Below are 24,183 nucleotides of genomic sequence, written 5' to 3' on the forward strand. Positions count from 1 at the left end.
AAAGATTAATAAAATTAGTCTTAATTGAACTATCAGATTTTGATATGCATATATTAATTGTTTACAATTAATTTCACAATTTTAGTATAATTTATTTCAATAACAGAGTATATCTTTTTCATAAAATAAAAAAAATCATCAGTCCATTTTACAATGTCAGAGCTGCCTTGTAGCCTTTAGGTACTTCTGCTCATAAATGAACTTAAAAATATTAAGAAAATAAAATATTTTATTTCTATTATATAAAAAAATCTTGGGACGAAACAAGACTTTTTCAGAGAGATAATTTCATATCCCGCAAGATGAGACTTTGTGCTAAGAGATGAACTGAAACCCCTACAGGTCCAAGAGGTGGAGGAAATAAAAGACAAACAGTAGAAGAAGAAAAGACAAAGAGTAGAAGCCAAAGTAGGATGTCATAAAGTGGTTCAAAAACGCCGGTGAGATACACATGCAGAGCAGGTTAGTGATTATGAAAGTACTAAAATTCGAAAGTCTCAAAAAACTGATAGTAAAGATCGCATTACTGCTAACAAACGGAAATTATTACTCTGTGAAATAACAAAACAGCAAAAAGAGATCAAATATATGGACATAGGTGACATGACAGAGCTACTACAAGTTTAATTTCAAAGAAATCACAATTCGGTCAGGTTTATATTTATGATTACGGAGAAGCGATGCAACATAGAATTGAAAGAGTTAAACGACCAGATGTATTAGAAATTCTATATCCAATAATGGATACAAATCCATACGTCCAAAAGTATCGCACTTTACGCTAAATTTATCTGAAAAACACAGACAAAGAAGTTTTCTTGGATTCTATTTGAATCAGAAAGATCACGCTTGCATCTATACTAATAAAACTCGAAGCCCTCACTGACTGACTGACTGACTCACTCCTCACTAATTCTCCAACTTCCCGTGTAGGTAGAAGGCTGAAATTTGGCAGGCTCATTCCTTACAGGTTACTTACAAATGTTAAGTAGGTTTCATTTCGAAATTCTACGCGTAACTGTCATAACTGAATCCTACTTGCGTACATATATACATCCATAGCCTGCAGCTCGGTCGCCGTGTCAGGCGGCACTGCGTCCCCCATCACCACACCTCCCACGTAGTTGGCTGACTGCCTATATTGCGTCTCCCATCCCCACGCCTCCCACATAATTGACTGCCTGCCCATATAAGGCTGTCCGTCGCACCAGTCTCTTCATTCCCTTCGCCACAGTATTCACGTCTCCCGGCTGATAACTGCAGCCTTTTTATTTAATCCATGGCTTCTCCGCTGATTTACTGTTCGTTTATTACGATGCGAAGTTATCAATGAAGGCGGTTGTATGCTTACAACGCTTGACAGATGCCGAATGTCACTTCAACATAAGTCCTGCAAATACTAACGTAACTGAAACAAACCATGAAACTCAAACCGATTATGACAGCATCAATCCAAGCTGTGAGAAAACAGTAAAAAAGAGGCGTGTCAGACGTCGTGGTACATTTTCTGATGCAGTTAGACGGAAACAACTTTGTGACGCTGTCGCTAAATACTCGCAGAAAAATCCACAAGTTAATAGACATGCTGTCGCTAAATACTCGCAGACGAATCCACAACTTAATAGAGACACTGCCGCTAAACACTCGCAGGCAAATCCACAAGTTCATAGAGACGCAGTCGCTAAATGCTCGCAGGCAACTCCACAAGTTCATATACATGCTGCCACTAAATATTCACAGGCAAATCCACAAGTTAATACCAGGAATGCCTGTTAAACATCTTAGATTCATGAGTAGCGATTTGGGTAGTTAGATGTCTATCGAGGTGATCACCATCGATCAAAGAACTCTCACTTACCGAGTGGTTTCTATGCCCGGAGATGCCGCCTGCCTTTTACATTCTCTGTGTTATATATTGCACAGCCATATCAGACTCAATCTTGATATCCGGAGGAACATTGTGTCTTGTGTATTGATTGACTGGGACAGGTTCAAGGTGTGGACTGATGACGGTAGAGGAGATAATTATACTACACAGGAGCACTATAAGAGCGAAATGCTTAAGCCCTTCACCTATGCTTCTGCATGTGAGTTGATGGCTGCCGCTGAATTGTTCGATTGTCGCCTTTGGAGAACCGCCAATGGCTCTTAAACACCTTAGATTCACAGGTGACGATTTGAGTAGTGGACACTTTGATGTTTATGAATGTTTCAACTGTCAAAAGCTGGATGCAAAGTTATCGTTGAAGCCGGTTGTATGCTTACAACGCTTGACAAATGCCGAATGTCACTTCAGCACAAGTCCTGCAAATACTAACGTAACTGAAACAAACCATGAAACTCAAACCGAGTTTTTCTACCGAAAACTCACAGAAAAATCCACAAATTAATAGACATGCTGTCGCTAAATACTCGCAGGAAAACCCACAACTTAATAGAGACGCTGCCACTAAATACTCGCAGGCAAATCCACAAGTTCATAGAGACGCTGTCGCTAAATACTCGCAGGCAATTCCACAACTTAATACCGGGAATGCCTGTTAAACATCTTAGATTCACGAGTAGCGATTTGGGTAGTGAACACTTCGATGAATGAAACCTGTTATCTTTACATTGACACAGAATGTAGCTTGAACACAACACATCCTCCAAATATGAACCGGATTGAAAGAAATAATGATAATCAAATCCTTAATGACAGCAACACTCATAACAGTGACAAAACAATTACATTGACAATCATGTTAAGTTATTTTTAAAATGTTTCCTTTTCTTTTTCATAACTTATTTAACACACTACTTCTCCGCTGCGATGCGTGGGTATTTTGCTAGTATATAATAAACCAACAAGTGATGACTTGTCAGTGATAATAGTTTCGACAGACAGAGATATCAAAGACAGAGTTAATATTTGGTTTTATCCAAAACCACAGCATGATTTGTCGCAAGCGTCAGATCCGGGAAATGACAAGTACGTGAGGTCCCCATGGGGGCTGGTGAGCGAAGCGAGCAGGGGGCAGAGCCCCCTAGTAATAATAAAAAAAATATATTACAGCTTTAGATTTTAGGGTGATAAATGAGTTGCCTGTCTTCCAAAGGATTGCCAATGATTAGGAACTTTAGTTAGAATGACAAAATGAGAACAATGGAAAAATATTTGAGCCATACTAGTGACTGAAAGGGGAAATGGCTTTCTACATCATACTGTGTGACGTAGAATTGCATACTTTACTCTGCTCCATCTATAATTTTAATGTCATTTTTTCCTGCTTCTGCCCAAAATAATTACATCTGTTTAGTTAAAGTTTCTTTCAACATTTTTAAAATCCAAAATCCAATACAGAAAACACATATAATCTTTTAAACATACATAATCCAATACAGGAAAATGGAGGCCCAAGGCCTATTCTGGCAGTACTGAGTGCAAGGCAGGAACCATCCATGGACAAACCAGCAGTCAATTGTACAGCCCACACACATACACATAAATATAACACATTCACACTGGGCTTATTTTCCTTGATTTGCCAATTAAAATAATATGGATATCTTTCATAAGGTACATAAAACACAGATCTAACAGTAAAAATGACACCCTGCATCCTATATAAACCAAGTATTATGGACTACTGAAACAAAAATTTTACTTTCTGACTACAACCAAAATAGATACATTTAGAAAAAAGAGCAGATGGAATACTTTTACTAAAAGAATACCCTCTCAACCATTAAACTGAGCTGAGCTATGTTTGCCAGTTACTGTGAGTGAGAATGGGCATCTATGGGACCTAAATATGGTCTCTGGGCTCATTTTTTGTTATTGTGACATTATACATTTTGGTGTCAAAAAGTTTAATCTGCAACAGCTGAAAGATAAGTGAAGACAAGTAATCACCGCACAAAATAAACCATTATAAAACTAAAATAATAATTACAATACAAACTACTTTTCATAAAAGAAGGCAAAATTCCATGTTTATGTTAAATAGGTAGGTTCTAAGAGGTTAATCTAGCACAAAAAATGGAAATCAGATGGACAGGTTTAACTCACCCACGTGGTTCTGATAAATCAGCCAAATGAAAGAGAATTTCTACTTCCATAGGAGTCACTTGACCAAACCTCTGTGCAGCCAAAATAAACTCTTCTGTACAAACAGACATATTGAAAAAAGTTATCACAAAGAGATACAAAAATGCAAACACCCGTAAACCTTAAAGATGCATTTAGTCTGTCAGTTATGAACTGATGAACTGATTTCAATTTAGGGTCAAGGAGAGCATAGTACACAAGGAACAAAACACAAATGGGATGCCAGTCCATTGCTGGGTACACCTAAAGCATCTATCATTCAGCTCTGGCAGAAACACTGAGTACACAGGAGAAAAACCCATTCAGACATCAGACAAACTCCACACAGTAAACATTCTGAGATTCTAACTCATCCTCTTGGAGCTCTGAGATATCACTGCTAAGCACTGCATCACTGTTTAAAAGCTAGGATAAATATTTATAATATACAAAAGAGACATACTATAAATGTTTATTAATGTACTAGCCATGCTACCAGTCCATGACAGGTAACAGAATACATTTTAAAATATTTGATTTCTCAGACAATGCAATGTAATAGCAAAGTAATATTTATTCCTCTATGTCTATTCATTTTCCTCTGATGATGACACCTGGTAGGTTGTCAAAAGCTTAGTAATAAAAAGCTATTTTAAGGTATGTGATTCATTTTCTCCCGTTGTGGATTACTAGTCACAAATGTGCAAACCATATTGCAGACCTTCACTTCCATTTTCAATATTTTACAAACTAATGTATCTGCAGCAAAATGAATAGGTAAAAATATTACCAGATATTTGCCTTTACTAAAAACATTCTGCAATTAACACTTCTTCTTCTTCTTTCGGCTGTTAGGGGTAGCCACAGCGGATCATCTTTTTCCATATCTTTCTGTCTTCTGCATCTTGCTCTGTTACACCCACCACCTGCATGTCCTCTCTCACCACATCCATAAACCTTCACTTAGGCCTTTATCTTTTCCTTTTTCCTGGCAACTCTACCCTTAACATCTTTCTCCCAATATACTCAGCATCTCTCTTCTGCACATTTAAAATTAAACAAACCATTAAATTTATAGATTCTTCAGACAACTGTGAGGTGAAATGTTTCAGGATTTGTAAATCTGCATCATCCTAATTGTAAAACTGAAAGAAGAAATGCAAAATATTGTACCAGAGCAAATATTCAACACAAATTACTTTTAAATGCAAGAACTTCTTTTAAAAAAATATCTTATTCTCTATATCACCATCTGTATTCAACACAGAAGAGCTATCCCCAAAGAAGTTTACACTACATCGTCATCTGCTACTTCTTTCAGATATAACAATGCAAAACTGTCCTGATGTAGAATACCCTTCACTCAATTAAGCATTTATGAACTCACTTTCTGCAGTCCATTTACTGAAATGAGATTCTTTTAACAACTTTAAAGTATATGCCCCATGGCTATGCATCAAATTCCATGTCTTCTGTTATTTCACCTTCGACAAACACATTGATCTTTCCTTTCTTCATTTTCATGCCTGTTGCTTCTACAAGCCTTTTATTTCTCTATCTTCTTTAACTCCAATTAACACTCACCAAAATTACAAGACTATAAGCATACAGTAAGTGCTTGCATGACAACACACCATAAACTTCTGGTGTCACCACCTTAATCACTGTCACAAATAATTGTGAATTTTATTATTTCACTATATGTTTAGTATTAAATACACTGTAATAAGACATGCTTATTTGTAAACTATCTTGCATACACAGAAAAGCAAAAAAATCAAATGAAATATTAATAACATTTACTACACTTGGTAATAAGGTAAATACAATGCAAAGTAAACACAAAATGGAAAGAGATAAAGAGAACAGCAAAATTCTACATTTATGTTGACCATTATCATTCAGCATCCTGGCTAATAATACAGTTATCATAAATGTACTATTATTCATCCATCCATTATCCAACCCACTAAAATATATCCTAACTACAGAGTCAGGGGGGGGTCTGCTGGAGCCAATCACAGCAAACACAGGCGCAAGGCAGGAAACCAACCCTGGGAAGGGCGCCAGCCTACCGCAGGGCACACAAACGCACACACCAAGCACGCACTAGGGACAATTTTGGATTGCCAATGCACCTAACTTGCATGTCTTTGGACTGTGGGAGGAAACCGGGGCACCCGTAGGAAACCCACACAGACTAGGGAGAACATGCAAACTCCACACAGGAAGGACCCGGGAAGCGAACCAAGGTCCCCTTACTGCAAGGCAGCAGCGCTACCACTGCGCCACCGTGCCGCCTATATTATTATCAAAATGGAAAAGCAATTTAGAATCAAACAAAACTCACATAATAGGTACAGTCTAACCAGTGACTCGGCTGCTAAAGAATGCAAAATTATTTGTCTGAAGAAAAACTGAATTTAATATTGATAGTATGTTCCATGTTAAAATGGGTTTTAATTAATAAATATCCTGAAGGTACTTTACGTTATTTAGGACTTAATAGCAGGACTTTTAAATATTGATCTGTCTTAACATAAGGTATTAATCAGATTTGGGTCAGTGAAAACAGGAGAAACCAAGGGATGTGGAAATCTGCTTTAGACCCAATAGGCTACACTTAATGAATCCTTTTAGCTTCAGTTGTAACCTTCCATAAGAATAAAAGTCAATATAAGTTTAATAAAAATCTCTTTCCTGAATTATAACATGGCTTTATTTTTGTGACAACGCAAGCTGAATTCTTCAGTAACATGGCCAGGTTGTCTTGAAAAAGTCATGATTTGGCATAGAGCCAAACAAGTTTACTAACTTTTACAATCCCCAGGTTTTTCAATTCAGGTTTCTTAAGTATGTTATTAAAGTCAAAGGGAATGATAGAAAAAAGGAACAAGGTAAATAGAAAACTCCGAAATACAGGCTGCAAAAGGATTGGTCACAGATATTGCAAAATGCATGCATTAAGTAAAGCACATGGGGAATGCTAGATGTGTAAGCTGGGAAAACTCAAGGGGCAACATAACAGGAAAGACAAAAATCTAACCTTTAGTGACTTCAGTATCTTTCCTGGAACCTGCCAATGTACTATATATCTTCTTGATAACTTCCATGTTGTTGAGCAAGGAATTAAATGCATTAAAGTAGGAGAAACTGACATAGTGAGAAGTCGAACCTCCAGCAGCCTAAAAGGAATGGTAAATAAAAGCAACTATAAAATCTAAATTTACACCAAAAATAGTATCTGTTTTGAACAGCACATGCCAAGGTAGTATTTTATCTATTAAACTTAAGTATTTTTTAAACACAACTTAATTGCTAATTATAAACATAATTCTAAGCCATCTAACCATCAGGAAATAAATTCTCATGTTAATCACAGCATCAACCAAGGTAGTAATTTAAGAAAATACTAGCTTTAAACGGTAAATTAAATGTCTTTTTCTTTCTTTTCTTTCTTTTTTTTATACAAGAAGTAGCATCTAATAAACAAGAAAAAAAATGAATGTATAAGGTCTAAAAATAGCGGTGGTATTTTCTCATTTTACAGCATCAGAATTTACATTTCTGTTTTGCATAAAGAATTGTTAGCTTTTTATCAGGCCTACTGTGCTACCAAGCTCTTGTCACAGGTTTTCTAAATCAGGAATAAAACATTTGCAGTATATTGTGATAAAAGTGGCATATACAGTAGACAATTCAGCTTCTGCAAAGAAAACCATCCCAGCCAGTAGATGGTGCTGCAGCCTTTGCCATAGAGGACTTTTGCTGTTTTGTTTTAGTAAACTTTTGTAAAATATATGAACCAATAATACAGGAAAAATAAACTACATAATTTGAAGCCTTGAGTGTTGAAACTTAACTTGAAATTTTATATCTATCTATTAGTTTCCCAAACTGTGAGGTCATTCAGAGATAGCAACACTAGAATCCTTTCTTTCATGAGATGCCAGCACAAAGCACAGTGTCCACATAGGGACAATTAGTTTAGTAAACCAAATAATCAGATAACATGAGTTAGGTAAAAGAGTCAAAGACAAAATCTCTAGCCAACTCCACAAAGAAGGCCCAATATGAGACTTGAACTTTGTAATGTTAAGCACATAATTTACCAAACACAACAAATAAACATTTTTCATGTTATAAAAATAATGCTGTTCATGATTATCTACAGGTTCACAGGTTTATAGAGTCATTATAGTCTTGTGTACTGAATGCACTGGAATTCTTATTTGCATGTACTATTCAACATACATCACATCGCCGCTCTCCAGTGCAATGAAACAGTTTCTACCATTTGAAGATTTATTGAATAGATTTCATTGAAAATGTTTCTAAAAGTATCAAAAACATAGAAGCTAGGTAATCAGCTGACAAACATATGCCTTGTTTTTATTAACTTTTACCTTGGTGCTGTTCATATAAAATGTACATTTTTTTGAAGTGGAGGACTTCACACTTAAATTATATTATATTATATATATATATATATATATATATATATATATATATATATATATATATATATATATATATATATATACATACACAAACATATACACACACACACACACATAACAGCATTTTATTTTGGTAGAAAATTATATGAGATATCATCAAGCCAGATGTAAAAATTGTAAAATAGCAAATATGTAAATAGACTGAAATGCTTCCATATAAAAACTGTAAATGGAGGTACTGTTCTTTCACCACTTTTTCACTTTTTAAACTTACAGCTACAAGGCATTGATCCACAAATGGGGTCAGCATATGTGGTCGGATGGTGACCATGATGTCTCTGAAGTCCAGAGCCGTTATGATTCCACTCCTGGATTTGTCCCTCTGTATAAAGGCTTGCCTGGCATGTTCAAGCTGCTTTTCCTGCAGAGAGAGGGAAAAAATTATATATATATATATATATATATATATATATATATATATATATATATATATATATGGGCATACAAATATATCAAATATATATATACATCTGGAGCTTGCCTGCCGATTTAATATCTTTTGAAAAATGCAACATGATTTAATGCTTGATCAAAAATGACTTAAGTAGATCACAACAGGTTTGTATAATTAACAACAAGATTGCATAATATATATATAAACAGGGCCCGAAAACCTTAGCAAAAATGCACTAAAGTTATTATTACAGGGCTGGATTTTCTACAGTTCTAAACTACGTATACAAATTACTACAATGCATCAGTAAGTCATGGACCTAATGGAAACAGTACATGTTTAAGATCAGGGCTAACATTTAAATAGCTAATTACAAAACTAATTGAAACTACTTTGTACTGAATATTCTGCTCAGTGTCTTACAGTTAGCAGTTGGTGGAGCTCCTGTCATTTTGTTCCCATACCACCAGCCATAGGTTACACCAAATGCCATAATCCTTAATTATATATACCCTGGAGGTAACTTCACAGCAGTGAACTTACTATGAATCACACAATAAAGGACAGAGGAGCAGTGATTTGATTAAGTTCAATGAAAATTGGTTTAAGACTGTGAGCTGTAATACTGCAGTTAGCCAATTTACTAAATATAATAGGTACACCCAGGGGAATTACTTGAATGTTATGCAATTAATTTGTATTTTTAATAAATAAACTGTTTGCAGTTCTTTTCTGAAGCTTGCAATATTGTTTTCTAGAGTATACAATGCTTTTTTATAACTAATTTATTTGGTAAGTATAATGGAATAATGTGTTGGTGTAAAAAGTAAATATTATGAATATACAACATATAAGCTCTTTGTGCAGTTGGTAAAATAAAAAAGTTTTGCATTTTCTCGTGTCTGAAAATGTTTTCAAGTAACACTTTTTTATCTGCTTTGAATGATACAACTACTAATCAAATTACTATTAATATGTGTGGGCAGGTATATTACTGCATTCACCCCTTGGGATAAATAGACTTGTATTTGTGTAGGCATGTATATATCTCTCTACTGCACCTACCTGTCTGTCTGTCATTATAAATGACATAGACAATCATTATAAATAATGAAAAACATACAGAAACTGATTCATTTTATAGTAGAAATGAAAAATTGTACAATTTCAATATCTTTCTTACAGGTTTTTATTGATGCTGAAACACATGTCTGTTATATTGCTCCAATTAATCTGAATTAAAATTTAAATATTAATAAAAGGGGTCATATAACTGAAACAAAATGCAAAAGTAAAGTGGAACTAATAAAACAAGCATACAGATGACATGGCATCAGAAATACTTCAATTATTTACTTCCCTCCACATCAATCATTTCACCTGTCATTAATAAGTTTAAAATAGTATTTGTGCACATTAAAACCAGGAAGACATATTCAAGAAATTATTTTACATCAAATATATAAATATATGATAGCTATCCAATGAATAAAACCACAAATAATCTGGCAATATATATAAATGGGTGATTACAGAAATGTTCACTCAGATTTTAAAACAATAGTTATTAATCATATAAAAATATAATATCTACAATATACATAAATATATACATTACTTAGTCAATTTTCTGAGCTCTTTCATTCAGTAAATGGCCACAGGGAAGAAACAACAAATATGTTGTCATGAGGTTTGATTCACAAACAATGTCTAGTATTAAAGAACAAATACAGAACTGCTCCTTTCCTTTATGCACCCCATTCTGCTCATTACTGATATTAAGACTTGTGATTTATTTACTTTTTGAGTATTTTTTTCTGTTTAATAATTAGGTTTGACTATGTAAGTCTTAAAAGGTATCATTTAAAATATCCTTTGATGGTTAACTAAGGTCAGCTAAAAGAGGGAATTAGGAGCAATCCTTTAAAGTCAAGGTTTTGATTTGAGGTAGATAAATCAAATCACTTTATAAAGCTTTTCTCCTTAATAGAAAAACCCTGTGCCTAGAAATTGTATTGACAAAAAAGTACCTGAAATACATTTTACCATCCATCTGGTCCAAGTTAACTATATTATTAAAAAAATTCTACTAAAGTACAGCATATGTTGAGGAAAATTTGGCATACACAAAACACTCCTCTTGCCTTTCAGGCTTACACTTTTTACTAGGTTAGGCACAGGCAATAATAATGGACCAAAGCTAATGGAATTCTTTACTGATAATATTCCTTCATCTGACAAAATGCCTTTGTATGTAAGAATTCATTATTCACAAAAAGCAACAATCTGTAACCGACATAGCATCTTTATAGATTTCCACTTCAATTACATTCTAATTCAACTTCATGCTAAGTATGAAAAGTTGAATGCCATAGCAAGTTGTGGTGCTGCTTTTCACCATTTGGACCATGGTTAGATTCCTGGTACTTTTGGTGTGCTTCCATATGGGTTTTCTCCATAACTCTCTATTAGGGAATTTGGACTAGCAAGTAAGCAAGCAGTGTGAAAGACTGGCATCTATTTCAGTGTTGGCTCTTGTCTTATTGCCTAGCTGCCTGGATAAGATCCATTTCTTCATGACTCTAAACTAGGAACAGCAGATTCCAATAATGGGAGAACCTGTGGATTTACAATGTGAAACATTTGTATTGAGCAATTTGAAATATGTACTGGAATAACAACAACAACAACATTTATTTATGTATTGTATTTTCATACAAACGATGTAGCTCAAACTGCTTTACAAGTTGAAAATTATTTATTTTTTTTTGCCTATCAGGAGCACTTGTTTACATGTTCATGCTGACTTATGGCAGTACAAATTGAAGTTACTAGACAACCTTCTATAATATAATGTGCTGGGACTGTGTGATCAAATCACAGTCCCTGGAAGAAGCTGACAGGAAATAAATGCAAATTAGACACAGAAGTCAGTCAAACAGGTCCAAGAACTGTGAGCCGGAAACATTATTCACACTGCCTTCATGCCACCCCTTAAGACTTCACTGTTTTGTATGCAAAAAATATCCAATCAGATTCTGATGCATGCCACAAGGTTTATGTTTATTACTGCAAATTTTAAGACTAAAATGTCAACTGTATTAAACTAAAATTGTACATACCACAAAAGATATTTTTGTATGCAGGTGACTTGAGTCAACCTTAGCAACAGTGGTACAAGCGAAATACCATTAACATATGACATGTGATGGTCCTGTTGTCCTCTTATTTGTATATATATTTTGTAAAATGCAAAATGTTATATCACTTTTGTTTTACACTTTGTCTTAAGATTCAGTTGTAAAGTAGATTAAGTTGCAAGCTTAAAACCCAATAAGGTACTAATTTACCAAAGTAAAAAGACAAACCTTTTTCTTTATGGCTAAGACTGATTTTGAAGCAGCAGGTTTAAACCCTTTAAGTACAATTTTAGCAACAGAAATTGAAAGACAATGCATATATATGTATTTTTAGTGCCAAGAATGACATTATACATAAAGAAAAAGTAAGCATCAGCTAACACTGTAGTGTGTGGCAATGTCAGAATTAATGCAGCCCTTAAGATCTGATTGAAGATGTAGTGCAGGCACAGAAGCACTCTTACAGGAGCGCTCATATAGTTGCCATGGAAACAGTCAGTTGGAATGTCAGTCATTTTAGACCAGCCTATGGCTTTTTGCATGGCGCCTGTAAGCAGGATAAAAGTGAATGAGCCCACATTTGCTTAGACTACATAAAGAGTATAAGGAACATAAAACAATTGCATCAGTGTGGAAGTAGACAAACAGTTCTTAATAAAAATTGATTTGGTAAGATTTCAGATTACTACTATGACTTAAAAATGTTTATGAGGGAATATTTTTTTAAAATTCTCTTTCACTTAATTTCCTGTGCTGTAAATTGTTTATGATTGTCTGTTGATATTTACATGTTTTGTTATATGTACCATATTGGATTTCAGTCTTTGTTGAAAGATCCCATACAATAATAATGAGAAGGATAAACAAGTATCCTTTCCCTTTCATACTTGCTACCCTCTTTTTCTCTGCATGGTTACTTTATTCTCTTTTTTTCTGTATTATATATTGAAACACACAGATGAAAATGTTTTTGCTTTTCTAAACAAAAAAAACCCAGAAAAGAACTATTATGAATGTTATCACTGGTCATTGCCAAATGAAAGATTAGTTGTTTCAACATTCACATTAGGAATGAATGAAATAAGATGTGTGCAGAGCTCAATTAATAAAGTTGCATTTTATTCAATGTGGGAAGTGAGAGGCAAAAAGCAACACTATAGTTGAGAAAGTTAAATAAGCTCAGAGAGTCACAACAAGCAAACATCCTTTTCTCCGTGTCCATTTTTGAAAGTGTTTTGAGTGTCTCCGTTACAATTTGGTACGGTAATTTATTTAATGGGGACAGAAAGCGGCTATAGAAAGTGGTGTATATTCATCTTAATTCATTATTTGCTATCTCCCCACTGTATATTTACTCTACTTTCACAGACTAAAATGTAAAGCCATTAAGATCTACTTAGAACTATCACAAAACACCCACTCTGTTCACTCTCCTTCTATCTGTAAAATGGCCAGGGCCTGGTTTTGCGATAAACTCTTCTCACTAGTTTTTCACCCTGTTCTTTTACCCATTTCTCAAAGGCTTTTATGCAGAATAGTGAAAAGACAAAATTGCCACACTGGTGAAATGAAACTATGCTGTCACACATATGCAATTGGGAGGGAGTCGAAGGGTTCATATCGGGATATTGACACGCCAGACCAGGGGTTGGTGCCGAGTACTAATGCCTCTCCTTCTCTCCCCAAAGACCTTCAGAAGAAAAAAACACTTAAGCAACTCATTTCCACCTGTTCCTGGCCTCACTTCCAACCCCTACAGATGACCCCATGTTACTTCCTTCCCTGCAGTCCACCTATGTGCTCCATCTGGACAGATGATCTCAGTACCAGTCATTTTTGACTACTTATTTTCAACAATATACAGGGTGGATCCCCAGCTCTTTTTGCTTTCATGAGATGTATGACGTGCAAGACCGGAATGCTGTCCTTTCCACCATTGTGGCTGACTTGAAACATCTGAAGGTTCAGATTGGAGAAACACACACAGCTCGCTGAGTCGGAGGCGTGGGCACCATCCCAGGTATTGTTACCTTTGTCAGAAAGTGATCACATTGAAACCTATTTTTTTGATATTCAAATGTACCACCACTTGACATCACTGGGTGCGAGCAGAGTAGGCAAACATATTGGCACCATCCTTGAAGGGTGATGTGCAGTGGGCCTATTATAATCTCTCTGAAGAACAGACCACCAATTATGACACTTTAAAGGCCAAGGTCCTAAAAAGATACAGTAAGACCTCGGACCAGCAGGCGAGGAAGTGGCTCAACTGGAAATTCTAAATGGAGCGGCATACCAGAGTGCAAGCATTTGAGATCTGGGGGAAAATTGGGCACTGGCTATAGCCAGATATCAAAAATGTGAGGAAGGTTGCTGAGCAACACGCTTGTGAGACTCTCATAAACAACCTCCCAGCAACACCGAGAAGTTCCGAAGGCAGCTGTTTAAGAACATGGACAGCCCAATCGAGGTGACTGAGCGGCATGCTGACAAACTACATGTGCAATGCTACTTCAGTACGCGAATGACTTTAGCTGCAGGTGGAAGCTCCAGTTGCAATTTGCACAACTGTTGTTACAGTTCTGCCTTTGTCAAGTTACGGCTCCATAAGCTTTATGACCTTAGTCTCGGAAAGTCTTTCTCCTGTGGGATGACTAGGATCTTTTCCTGAATAAGGAATGGCATTGGTGGGGGGATGGGATAGAAGGCTCCTTGCTGCTTTTTCTGATCGACACATTTAGAACACAAAAGACACTGATGGAGAGGTGCTAAGGGATTTAAGGTGGACCGGGATTACAAGTTTTTTTGTTGGCATTGGAAATTCTAGTGTTAAGCAACTCAAATCCACCTGTTCCTGACCTCACTTACGATCCCTACAAATGACCTGGCTCTTACAGATGACCTCATGTTACTTCCTTGCCCTACGAAACACCCTTCCTGCTCTCCCACTATAAAACCACTCAGTCCACTTATTCACTCTGTCCAGATAGTAATCTCAGTACAGTGGAACCTCGGTTCACGAATGTCTTGGTACACGTACAACTCGGTTCACAACCAAAAAGTTTGCCAAACTTTTGCCTCGGTTCACGACCACACACTTGGTATACGAACAAGCCAGTTTCACTTTCGGTTTGTGTGCGCCAATGATTTCCGCACGTGTTGCATTGTTCTCGGTCAGACGTGCCTACCTGCACGTGCGTGCCTGCCTGCCTGAACTCCTGTTTTTAAATTAAAGTTCGGATTTGTTCAAATGTTCCTCTCTGTTCTGAGAGAGAGAGAGCGAGCGCATGCTGCTGAGAGAGAGGGGGAGGGTGCGTTCTGCTGAGAGAGAGAGAGAGAGAGAGATAGAGAGCGAGCGAGCCTGTTTGTGCAGCTGAGCAGGGAGCCTGGGTGTTTTGTGTCAGTGTTATTCAATGTTTTTACATTACTTTACTATTACACTGTGCATTCTATGGTGTAATTAACTATATTTGTGCTTAATCTTTAAAAACAATATATTTACATACACTTTGTATGGTCTGGAACGGATTAATTGTATTTACATACAATCCTATGGGGGAAATTGCTTCGGTTCACAACCAACTCGGTTCACGACCAGAGTTTTGGAACGAATTATGGTCATGAACCGAGGTTCCACTGTATCAGTCATTTGAGCTTACAGTAATCCCCCGCTCTATCGCGGTTCAGCTATCGCGCCCCCGCTACATCGCGGCTTTATAAATACTATTATTATCACTAGGGGGCTCCGCCCCCTGCTCTCTTCGCTTGCCCACCCCCTCGTTTGATTTACCAGATAAACAATTTAAAGAGATTGCTATTTTCATGGGAATTGTTACATATGCATTATTTTCATTTTTACTTTAAAACTTTTGTAAAAACAATATTTGTCCTTTATTTCCTGCCCTGGGCGTGGTTAAATCTCTTTCTCGCAGCACTTATAATGCTCCCCGCGTTGTGAAGGGGGGAGTCTGAACGCACGCTAAGCAGAAGTGGACAGATCAGCTACTGGTTTTGTGCTGCTTCTGCCAAGTTTGCTGTTCTGTTTGCTCTTTGCGTTCTGAAGTGGGGGTGACGGCTGAATGCATGATAAGGAGAAGTGCTCGGATCTGGTGATCGCTTCGCTCAAACCCCTCCTCCCCCAAGGAGGCACGCTATGCTCCTGCCACTTCCTGTTGTGAAGGGGGGGAGCAAAATGCACGCTAAGGAGAAGTGGACTTCGTGCTGGCTCTGTGTTGCATCTGCCAAGAAGCTTTTTCAGCTTGTCACTCTGCGTGTCAATCATTTAAAAGCCTGTACACCAGCTCTTATCCTGTCTCACTGCCTTGTCTTGCGTGAAGTTAAAATGTTTTATAATAAAGAGATGTTACTCATATCCTTAGCCCAACATCCACATATCATGTGTTTACAAAGTGTGTTTTAATAAGTTTACATGTGTTTACAGCGTGTGGGATGGGTATTTTAAGGCTTAAACTATAAAAAAAGTGGCCTTTCTATATCGCAGATTTTCACCTATTGCGGGTGGGTCTGGAACGTAACTTCTGCGATAGGCGGGGGATTACTGTATTAGTTTTCAACAATATACAGGGTGGATCTCTGTTGTTATGTTTTCTTACAGCCCATAGTAATTTCCCTTTAAGAGTCATGGCCCCTAAAAATTTGATAAAAGTAGCCACTTAGAATATGGACCAAAACTAATGCAATGCAAATTATATAATTAAATAATGTGGGATTTTGGAATATCAATTAAGGACCTACTGTAATGCATGAAGAATGGCAACAAAAACATGTAAAATACTGAAGTGATTAAAATGTTGAACTGTTGAGGTGAATATTGTGCGATTTCCACAATATACTTTTGACAGAAGTAGAAAAGTCCAGAGATACTTTACTAATAAGCGGTAAAGGTTCTGAACTGATGTAAAAGCGATGGTGGTAGTGGGTTCAAATAACTGCATCTGGTAGTGGCAGAACAGTAAGCTGGTTTCCAGCAAAAAAAAAAAAATGCATCAGTATGAATCAGAAGCTTGTATATAGTGCCATAAATTAAGCTGTTTTCTTGTATCTTTGATCTTACAGTTATGCACACTGAGTGGACATATGTACTGATATGCAGGCTATAATGGATAGATAGATAGATAGATAGATAGATAGATAGATAGATAGATAGATAGATAGATAGATAGATAGATAGATAGATAGATAGATAGATAGATAGATAGATAGATAGATAGATAGATACTTTATTAATCCCAAGGGGAAATTCACGTACTCCATCAGCAGCATACTGATAAAAAAACAATATTAAATTAAAGAGTGATAAAAATGTAGGTAAAGCAGACAATAACTTTGTATAATGCTAAAGTTTACCCCCCGGGAGGAATTGAAGAGTCACATAGTGTGGGGGAGGAATGATCTCCTCAGTCTGTCAGTGGAGCAGGACAGTGACAGCTGCCTGTTGCTGAAGCTCCTCCTCTGTCTGGAGATGATACTGTTCAGTGGATGCAGTGGATTCTCCATGGTTGACAGGAGCCTGCTCAGTGCCCAACGCTCTGCCACGGATGTCAAACTGTCCAGCTCCATGTCTACAATAGAGCCTGCCTTCCTCACCAGTTTGTCCGTGTGTTAGGCGTCCTTCTTCTTTATGCTGCCTCCCCAGCACACCACCGCGCAGAAAAGGGCACTCACCACAACCGTCTGATAGAACATCTGCACCATCTTATTGCAGATGTTAAAGGATGCCAGTCTTCTAAGGAAGTATAGTCGGCTCTGTCCTCTCTTGCACAGAGTATCAGTATTGGCAGTAACTCCAATGTATCATTCAGCTGCACTCCCAGGTATTTATAGGACTGTACCCTGTGCACACAGTCACCTCTGATGATCACGGTGTCCAGGAGGGGCCTGGGTCTCCTAAAATCCACCACCGGCTCCTTGGTTTTGCTGGTGTTCAGGTGTTAAGTGAGTTGAGTCACACCATTTAACAAAGTCCTTGATTAGGTTCCTATACTCCTCCTCCTGCCCACTCCTGATGCAGCCCACGATAGCAATGTCGTCAGCGAAATTTTGCACGTGGCAGGACTCCGAGTTGTATTGGAAGTCTGATGTACATAGGCTGAAAAGGACTGGAGAAAGTACAATCCCCTGCGGTGCTCCTGTGTTGCTGACCACAATGTCAGACCTGCAGTTCCCGAGACGCACATACTGAGGTCTGTCTGTAAGATAGTCCACAATCCATGCCACTAGGTATGAATCTACTCCCATCTCTGTCACCTTGTCCCTAAGGAGCAGAGGTTGGATGGTGTTGAAGGCGCTAGAGAAGCCCAGAAACATAATTCTTACACTGCCTCTGTCCAAGTGGGAGAGGGATCGGTGTAGCATATAGATGATGGCATCCTCCACTCTCACCTTCTACTGGTATGTGAACTGCAGAGGGTCGAGGGCGTGGCGGACCAGTGGCCTCAGGTGGTGAAGCAGCAGCTACCCCATGGTGTTCATCACATGTGACATCTGGGCGACAGGCTGGAAGTCATTCAGCTCATTAGGACGTGATACCTTTGGGACTGGGGTGATGCAAGGTTTTCCAAAGCCTCTGGACTCGCCCCTGTTGCAGGCTCATTTTGAAGATGTGCTGCAGAGGACTCCACAGCTACAGCGCACAGGCCTTCAGAAGTCGTGGTGATACTCCATCTGGACCCACTGCTTTGCTGGCACAAAGTCTCCTCAGCTCTCTGCTCACCTGGGATGCTGTAATTGTGGGTGGGGATGGCTCTCCTATGCTGGTATCAGCAGAAGGATGGGTGGAGGGTGCAGTACTCCAAGGTGAGAGTGGGTTAGGGTGGTCAAACCTGTTAAAGACGTTGTTCATTTGGTTTGCTCTCTCGCGTCTCTCTCGATGGTGGCACCCCGTTTCAAACTGCAGCCAGTGATGATCTTCATCCCATCCCACACTTCCTTCATGCTGCTATTCTGCAACTTCTGCTCCAGCTTTCTCCTGTATTGCTCCTTCGCCACCCTGAGCTGGGCTTGGAGTTCCTTCTGCATGCACTTGAGCTCATGCTGAAAACCGTCTTTACTGATATTCATCAGTAACATCAATGCACTTGGGACAGGGCAAATTCTCCAAAGGCTTCATTACAAAAATGTGAGAACATGACCAAGCAAGCATATTGTATCAAGAGAACGGTTGGTGAGATATTCTTACAAATGAGATACTTAATCTCATCTCACATAAGATCTTTTTTATTCATCATTTGGTGCAGCATCTGACTTCCATATGAAGTACTACAGTCTAACTAAAAGTAGAAAAAATTAGCAACTTGTACAATATGAAAAGAGTTGGAGTTGGATGACTGTTCTGACTCCACCATCTGAATTTTTGGTTATAAAGCAAGGACCACATGGTCCAACCATGAGATTCCCACAAGCTTTATTCATGGTGTAAGTCCCTTCTCATTGGTTTATGACATTTGCGAAGCCAGGACTACCAGATTCCATAACAGTACTAATCCACAAAATGTGAGAAGTTTGAGCTCAATATATTTACTTTAAGAGTCTTGTGCACTACTCTAATTAATGACTATGTGTGATTTCTTTAATTAGTGGTGTGGAATTACATTTTTTTTTGTAAGGTCATGCTAAGATGGCAATTCTCAAAACTAGAAGTAATGTGGATAAGAATGACTAACCGTGTTCAAGATGCTCATTGACAGCTGATTGAAGACTGAATTTATTACTGTATATTTGTATTTATGTTTTATTTTTATTGGAGTTATCTATACCTAAAAAAACAGCAAAAGGCAAATCTTTAAAATGGCATTTGGAGAATATGTGCTTACAATAATTTAAAACTTCAGGGCTTTTCACAAAATTTGACTGACAGAATGTAATTAATGCAAAGAGATATGATACTGAAGGTGTACTGCATTATAACTAAAAATGTAAATAATAGACAATATTCATAAATATGACTTTCACTTGTTACATGTCATTTTACTCAGTAAGGTAAATTAACACATTTAAATGTGTAATGCAAATTTTAAGAATCTTATAAGGTGAAGTGTCAAATACTAGTAAGTCAGCAGTCTTTGAGAACTTAAAGCATGCCATTACATTCTGCATAATCAAACAATATTTTACAGTGTATTCAACTAAGTTAAAAGTTTCCTTTACACCCGTGACACTTATAGCAGGTGTTAATTGAACTAAAAAAGGCTCCAAGAAATGATCTCATTATACTGTATCAGCGTAGAACATGTATTAATAATACAGAGAATGTGCAGAATGCTTATAGTAGTTTGAATAAAAATACTGTTGGCAGCTGTTAAATAACAGTACCATTCCTCTTGTCTGTACATCCATAAATCAACAAAACATATCTATTCATTATATAGTACTCAGTTCAAGAAGAAAAAAAACAAAGAACAAATTACCACATGGTTTCTCTCATAGAAACTGTTTTGTCTCAGACTCCCTGAGGAGTTCTAGGTGGGAACAAGGTGATGAAGTCTAAAATCTACAAATGAGCACATGCTGATTTTGGCTTAAGAGAACTGCACTTATGTGAAAGCTCTTCTAGTGCAAATAACAACTGTCAAAATATCATCAGTGTTACTGTACCATGAGAAATGTCAACTATATGAAATCAGTGTTACTTATCCTGTTATACAAAATCTATAGGTTCAGAAAATAAGTAAAAAGATAGTTAAGTAGATACTGTATTCGTTTAAAGGGAAACAGAAGTGTTTCTGCACTTTAGTCTGATTTCAGACACACAGCTTTGTTATTTGAAATTTATTTGATAGAAAACAATGAGAAGTCGCAAAGTTAGAAATTATTTTTATAGTACTTATCTATGTGAAATAAAAGAACACATATACTGTACTATAATTATAACAATAACTTTCATTCCATAAATATATTATCCTATGTGATTTATTTATTTTATAAACTGATAACATTTCTTATATAGTTTAGAAAACCTTGTTAAAATTTTGAGCCATAACTGTTTATAAAGAGATAGTAAAATCTGCATTAATTAAAAATAAAGAATAAATGTACAATCAAAAAAATACTTTAATTTTTAAATTGCACACTCTCTGATTTTAATTTAGGCATAAAGCGAAATACACAATTTAAAGGTAATTTACTTTAAAACAAGAAGTGTGGAAATGTAGATTATACAGCAAAGGAGAAAAAATATAACTTTAGTAAATGTCAATACCAACCAAAAGGAACTGAGTGAATTCATCATAAGTGAAATGCTTCTTTCGCTCCTTGCCAAAGTGCAGCTGAATAAACTCACAATCCCAGTTAAATGGAATGCGCTGATGAAGAGTGGTCTGGCTGAAAACATGTTTGACATCCTCTACGAAAAAAATACACACACATAAATATATATTATTATATATATATATATATATATATATATATATATATATATATATATATATATATATATATATATATATCCTTCATTTTAGTTTACCAGTATCAGATGTTAATTTAAATGTAAGCACAGCAAATGAAATATGTTCCATCACTCCATTAGATGTTATAAAACACAACAACACTGAATGTGTTAATATTTTTAATACAGCTAATATAATTCTACTTACTGTAGTGAGCAGGTAAAGTAAACTGATGCTTTAATTCATGTAGTATGTTTTATGCAATACTTTAGCCTTTAATAGAAGATAATAACACTGTGAAATTTGTGAAACAAATTCTGCAGGCTTTTTATTTGCCCATCATGGCAGTCAGAATGTAGGAATTAATTAACATTGACTGTCGATACAGAATGCATATTTCCAGCTGTGCACAAATCAACTAATTTAGCATATACTGCTCAACAATCTTTCTTTATAGATTTCTCAGTGGGGCATTTAAAACAGAAGATTTATCATGCTTAATACCATTAGAAACCCACAGCAAAGAATGAAACATTTTGAAAAGATAAAGCTTTAATAATAAAAAATTAAAATGTGCATAAATTATCCTCATGTATTAGAGATTCCACCAAAAACCTAAGAAAAAAACAGGTCTGAAGTTAGTGAATTGTGTAGCATTGACAATGAATGGATGAATGTTGCAGGTTTATTGATATACAATTCCACCCACTTGCAACAGACAGTCCATTTACAAAATATTATGTGGATTAAAAATAAAAAGGATAGTTATTAATATTATTTTATTATATGGAGAGAGTGCCGGATGTTCGGGTATGTACTCACATACTGTACAGCGAGACACATTTTAGCCTTTTCAAAGAGAAACTCATCCTTTTATTTGCTTAAGGAACTCTACTTTGGATTAGGTGGGAGTTGATATTAAGCATACAGTTACACATTTCTCTTATTTCATTTCTTGCAACTTGTGAGCTGAGTTACTTATGCTAATATGTGGATGAAAAATTTGGAACTCACAAAGTTTTTATACTTTGAAACTGTTTACGTCTCTTCTGTGCCTTTTTGATGATAGAGGCATGCCCACAGGAGAGATTTATGAACCTTGTTTCTTTTTTTGTATAAACATATTAAAAAGACTGAAATGCTGATATGACAATTACAGGAACTGCTTAATTTGGTTATTATTTAACAAATGGACCTTATTTTAGCATTTTCTATGCGTGTATATGTTTTATTCATGTTTTTTCTGCCCTTTTATTATTGTCTTTTATGTTTTAATTCTCTTACTTTTGCTTACTATTAGTTCATTTTGTCTATTTAGGTTTACTTTTTTTTTTGTTCTTTGTGGGGGAAGCTCCAGGAGGCGGTACCATTCTGACCCAGACCCAGAATTCACAACATAGGCATATTATTGCCTTACAGAAAGAAGATATAAACCAGACAATAACCTAGCGAGAGAGGGTCTGCCTTTCCAACTTAGAATGAAATTAGCCTGCTGTGAATCTTTCTCTGGAGCGGCTCTGTAAGCAAGAAGTATGGCACCTGGATAGAGAATGAAGATCATTTTAAAATAGCTGTAGCTGTAAATGCCCAGGTTGTATACTGCATACAGTATTTCTGCCTATGCTTCTGCTTATGGTCCTGTATGTTTAGATTAATTCAAATAACAGAACAGTTTCCCTGAGCTGTCAATCTGCCTGTGGTTTCTCTGTAGGCAAATGAAGAGCTTATTAACCAATTCTGGGACAGCAGAGGTGACACAGTTCACCTTGAAAAGATAGTTTTCATAGTGTAGTCTTCGGTAAAAAAGCACTATATAAGCAGGGGCCTAAATGGCTAAACCCCCTGGTGTGTAGTGGATATGCTATGACTGAAGATCCTTGAGTTGTGATAGTAGGATTGAGAACACACAGATGAAGCTGCTTTATAATACAATAGTTTGGAGTAAATGTGTCCACATACCAAAGAACCTAAGATTAAGAACAAATGTGAAAAGCAGAGTACTTTCCATGATATTATACATGTTTTGTCATGGAATTATGCCAAGAATTACCCTACATTTTATTCTGTGGTAACTGGCAGTCGTCATCCAAGAACCAGCATCATCTTGATTACAAAGACCCACAGAAGCAGTTTCTCTAAAGCAAAACCAAATGAACAACTTCTGTTCTCAGCTGCACAGAAACTGCCGGTAACAGTATTTCCGAGTCACTTCAGCTGAGCTCTTTCTCACTCAGACCCCACCTTTTTGTGCAGCACTGTCACTACAACATGGTAAAAAGTATGTAATGTAGGCTTTCTCCTCCAACTCATTTTCTGAGATATAAATTGAGAGCTCTAGCTCCAAAACCTTGCTTCAAGAAATCCAGAAGTGGGCTTTCTTGAAATAACTGATACAGTTTTGATATTAGCCTTTTTGCATACTTATGTTGCAACTACAAATCTGTAGAAAGCATGGGAACAGAGATGCATGACAAAGTGAACATACTATCTGACTTATACATAGTGGAAAGCAGTTTTGAGCAACATCATAAATATTTTATTAATATAGTTTTTTTTTTAAATAGTTTTGAGCATTTTTTTTGCCATATCTTTGAAAATAAAACTACCAATATAGGAAAATATTTTATAGTGTTGTGTGCAACAAAAAGGCAGTGGC

At 36.6% G+C, this 24,183-nt stretch overlaps 1 protein-coding gene across 2 annotated transcripts in view; it reads right to left on the reverse strand.

Moving 5' to 3' along the window:
• LOC120515885 (calcium-binding mitochondrial carrier protein Aralar2) overlaps positions 1-24,183 on the reverse strand; it is a 234,224-nt gene that overhangs the window by 98,734 nt on the left and 111,307 nt on the right. For both annotated transcript variants that reach the window (XM_039737241.1, XM_039737240.1), the window contains exons 5-8: positions 21,345-21,484; positions 8,804-8,950; positions 7,116-7,254; positions 4,052-4,145 (exon numbers count right to left, since the gene is read on the reverse strand). In XM_039737241.1, the coding sequence (XP_039593175.1) occupies positions 4,052-4,145; positions 7,116-7,254; positions 8,804-8,950; positions 21,345-21,484 (520 nt within the window). The remainder of the gene's footprint in view (positions 1-4,051; positions 4,146-7,115; positions 7,255-8,803; positions 8,951-21,344; positions 21,485-24,183) is intronic.

The sequence above is a fragment of the Polypterus senegalus genome, chromosome 15 (genome assembly GCF_016835505.1).
Source record: "Polypterus senegalus isolate Bchr_013 chromosome 15, ASM1683550v1, whole genome shotgun sequence".
Classification (NCBI taxonomy): domain Eukaryota; kingdom Metazoa; phylum Chordata; class Cladistia; order Polypteriformes; family Polypteridae; genus Polypterus; species Polypterus senegalus.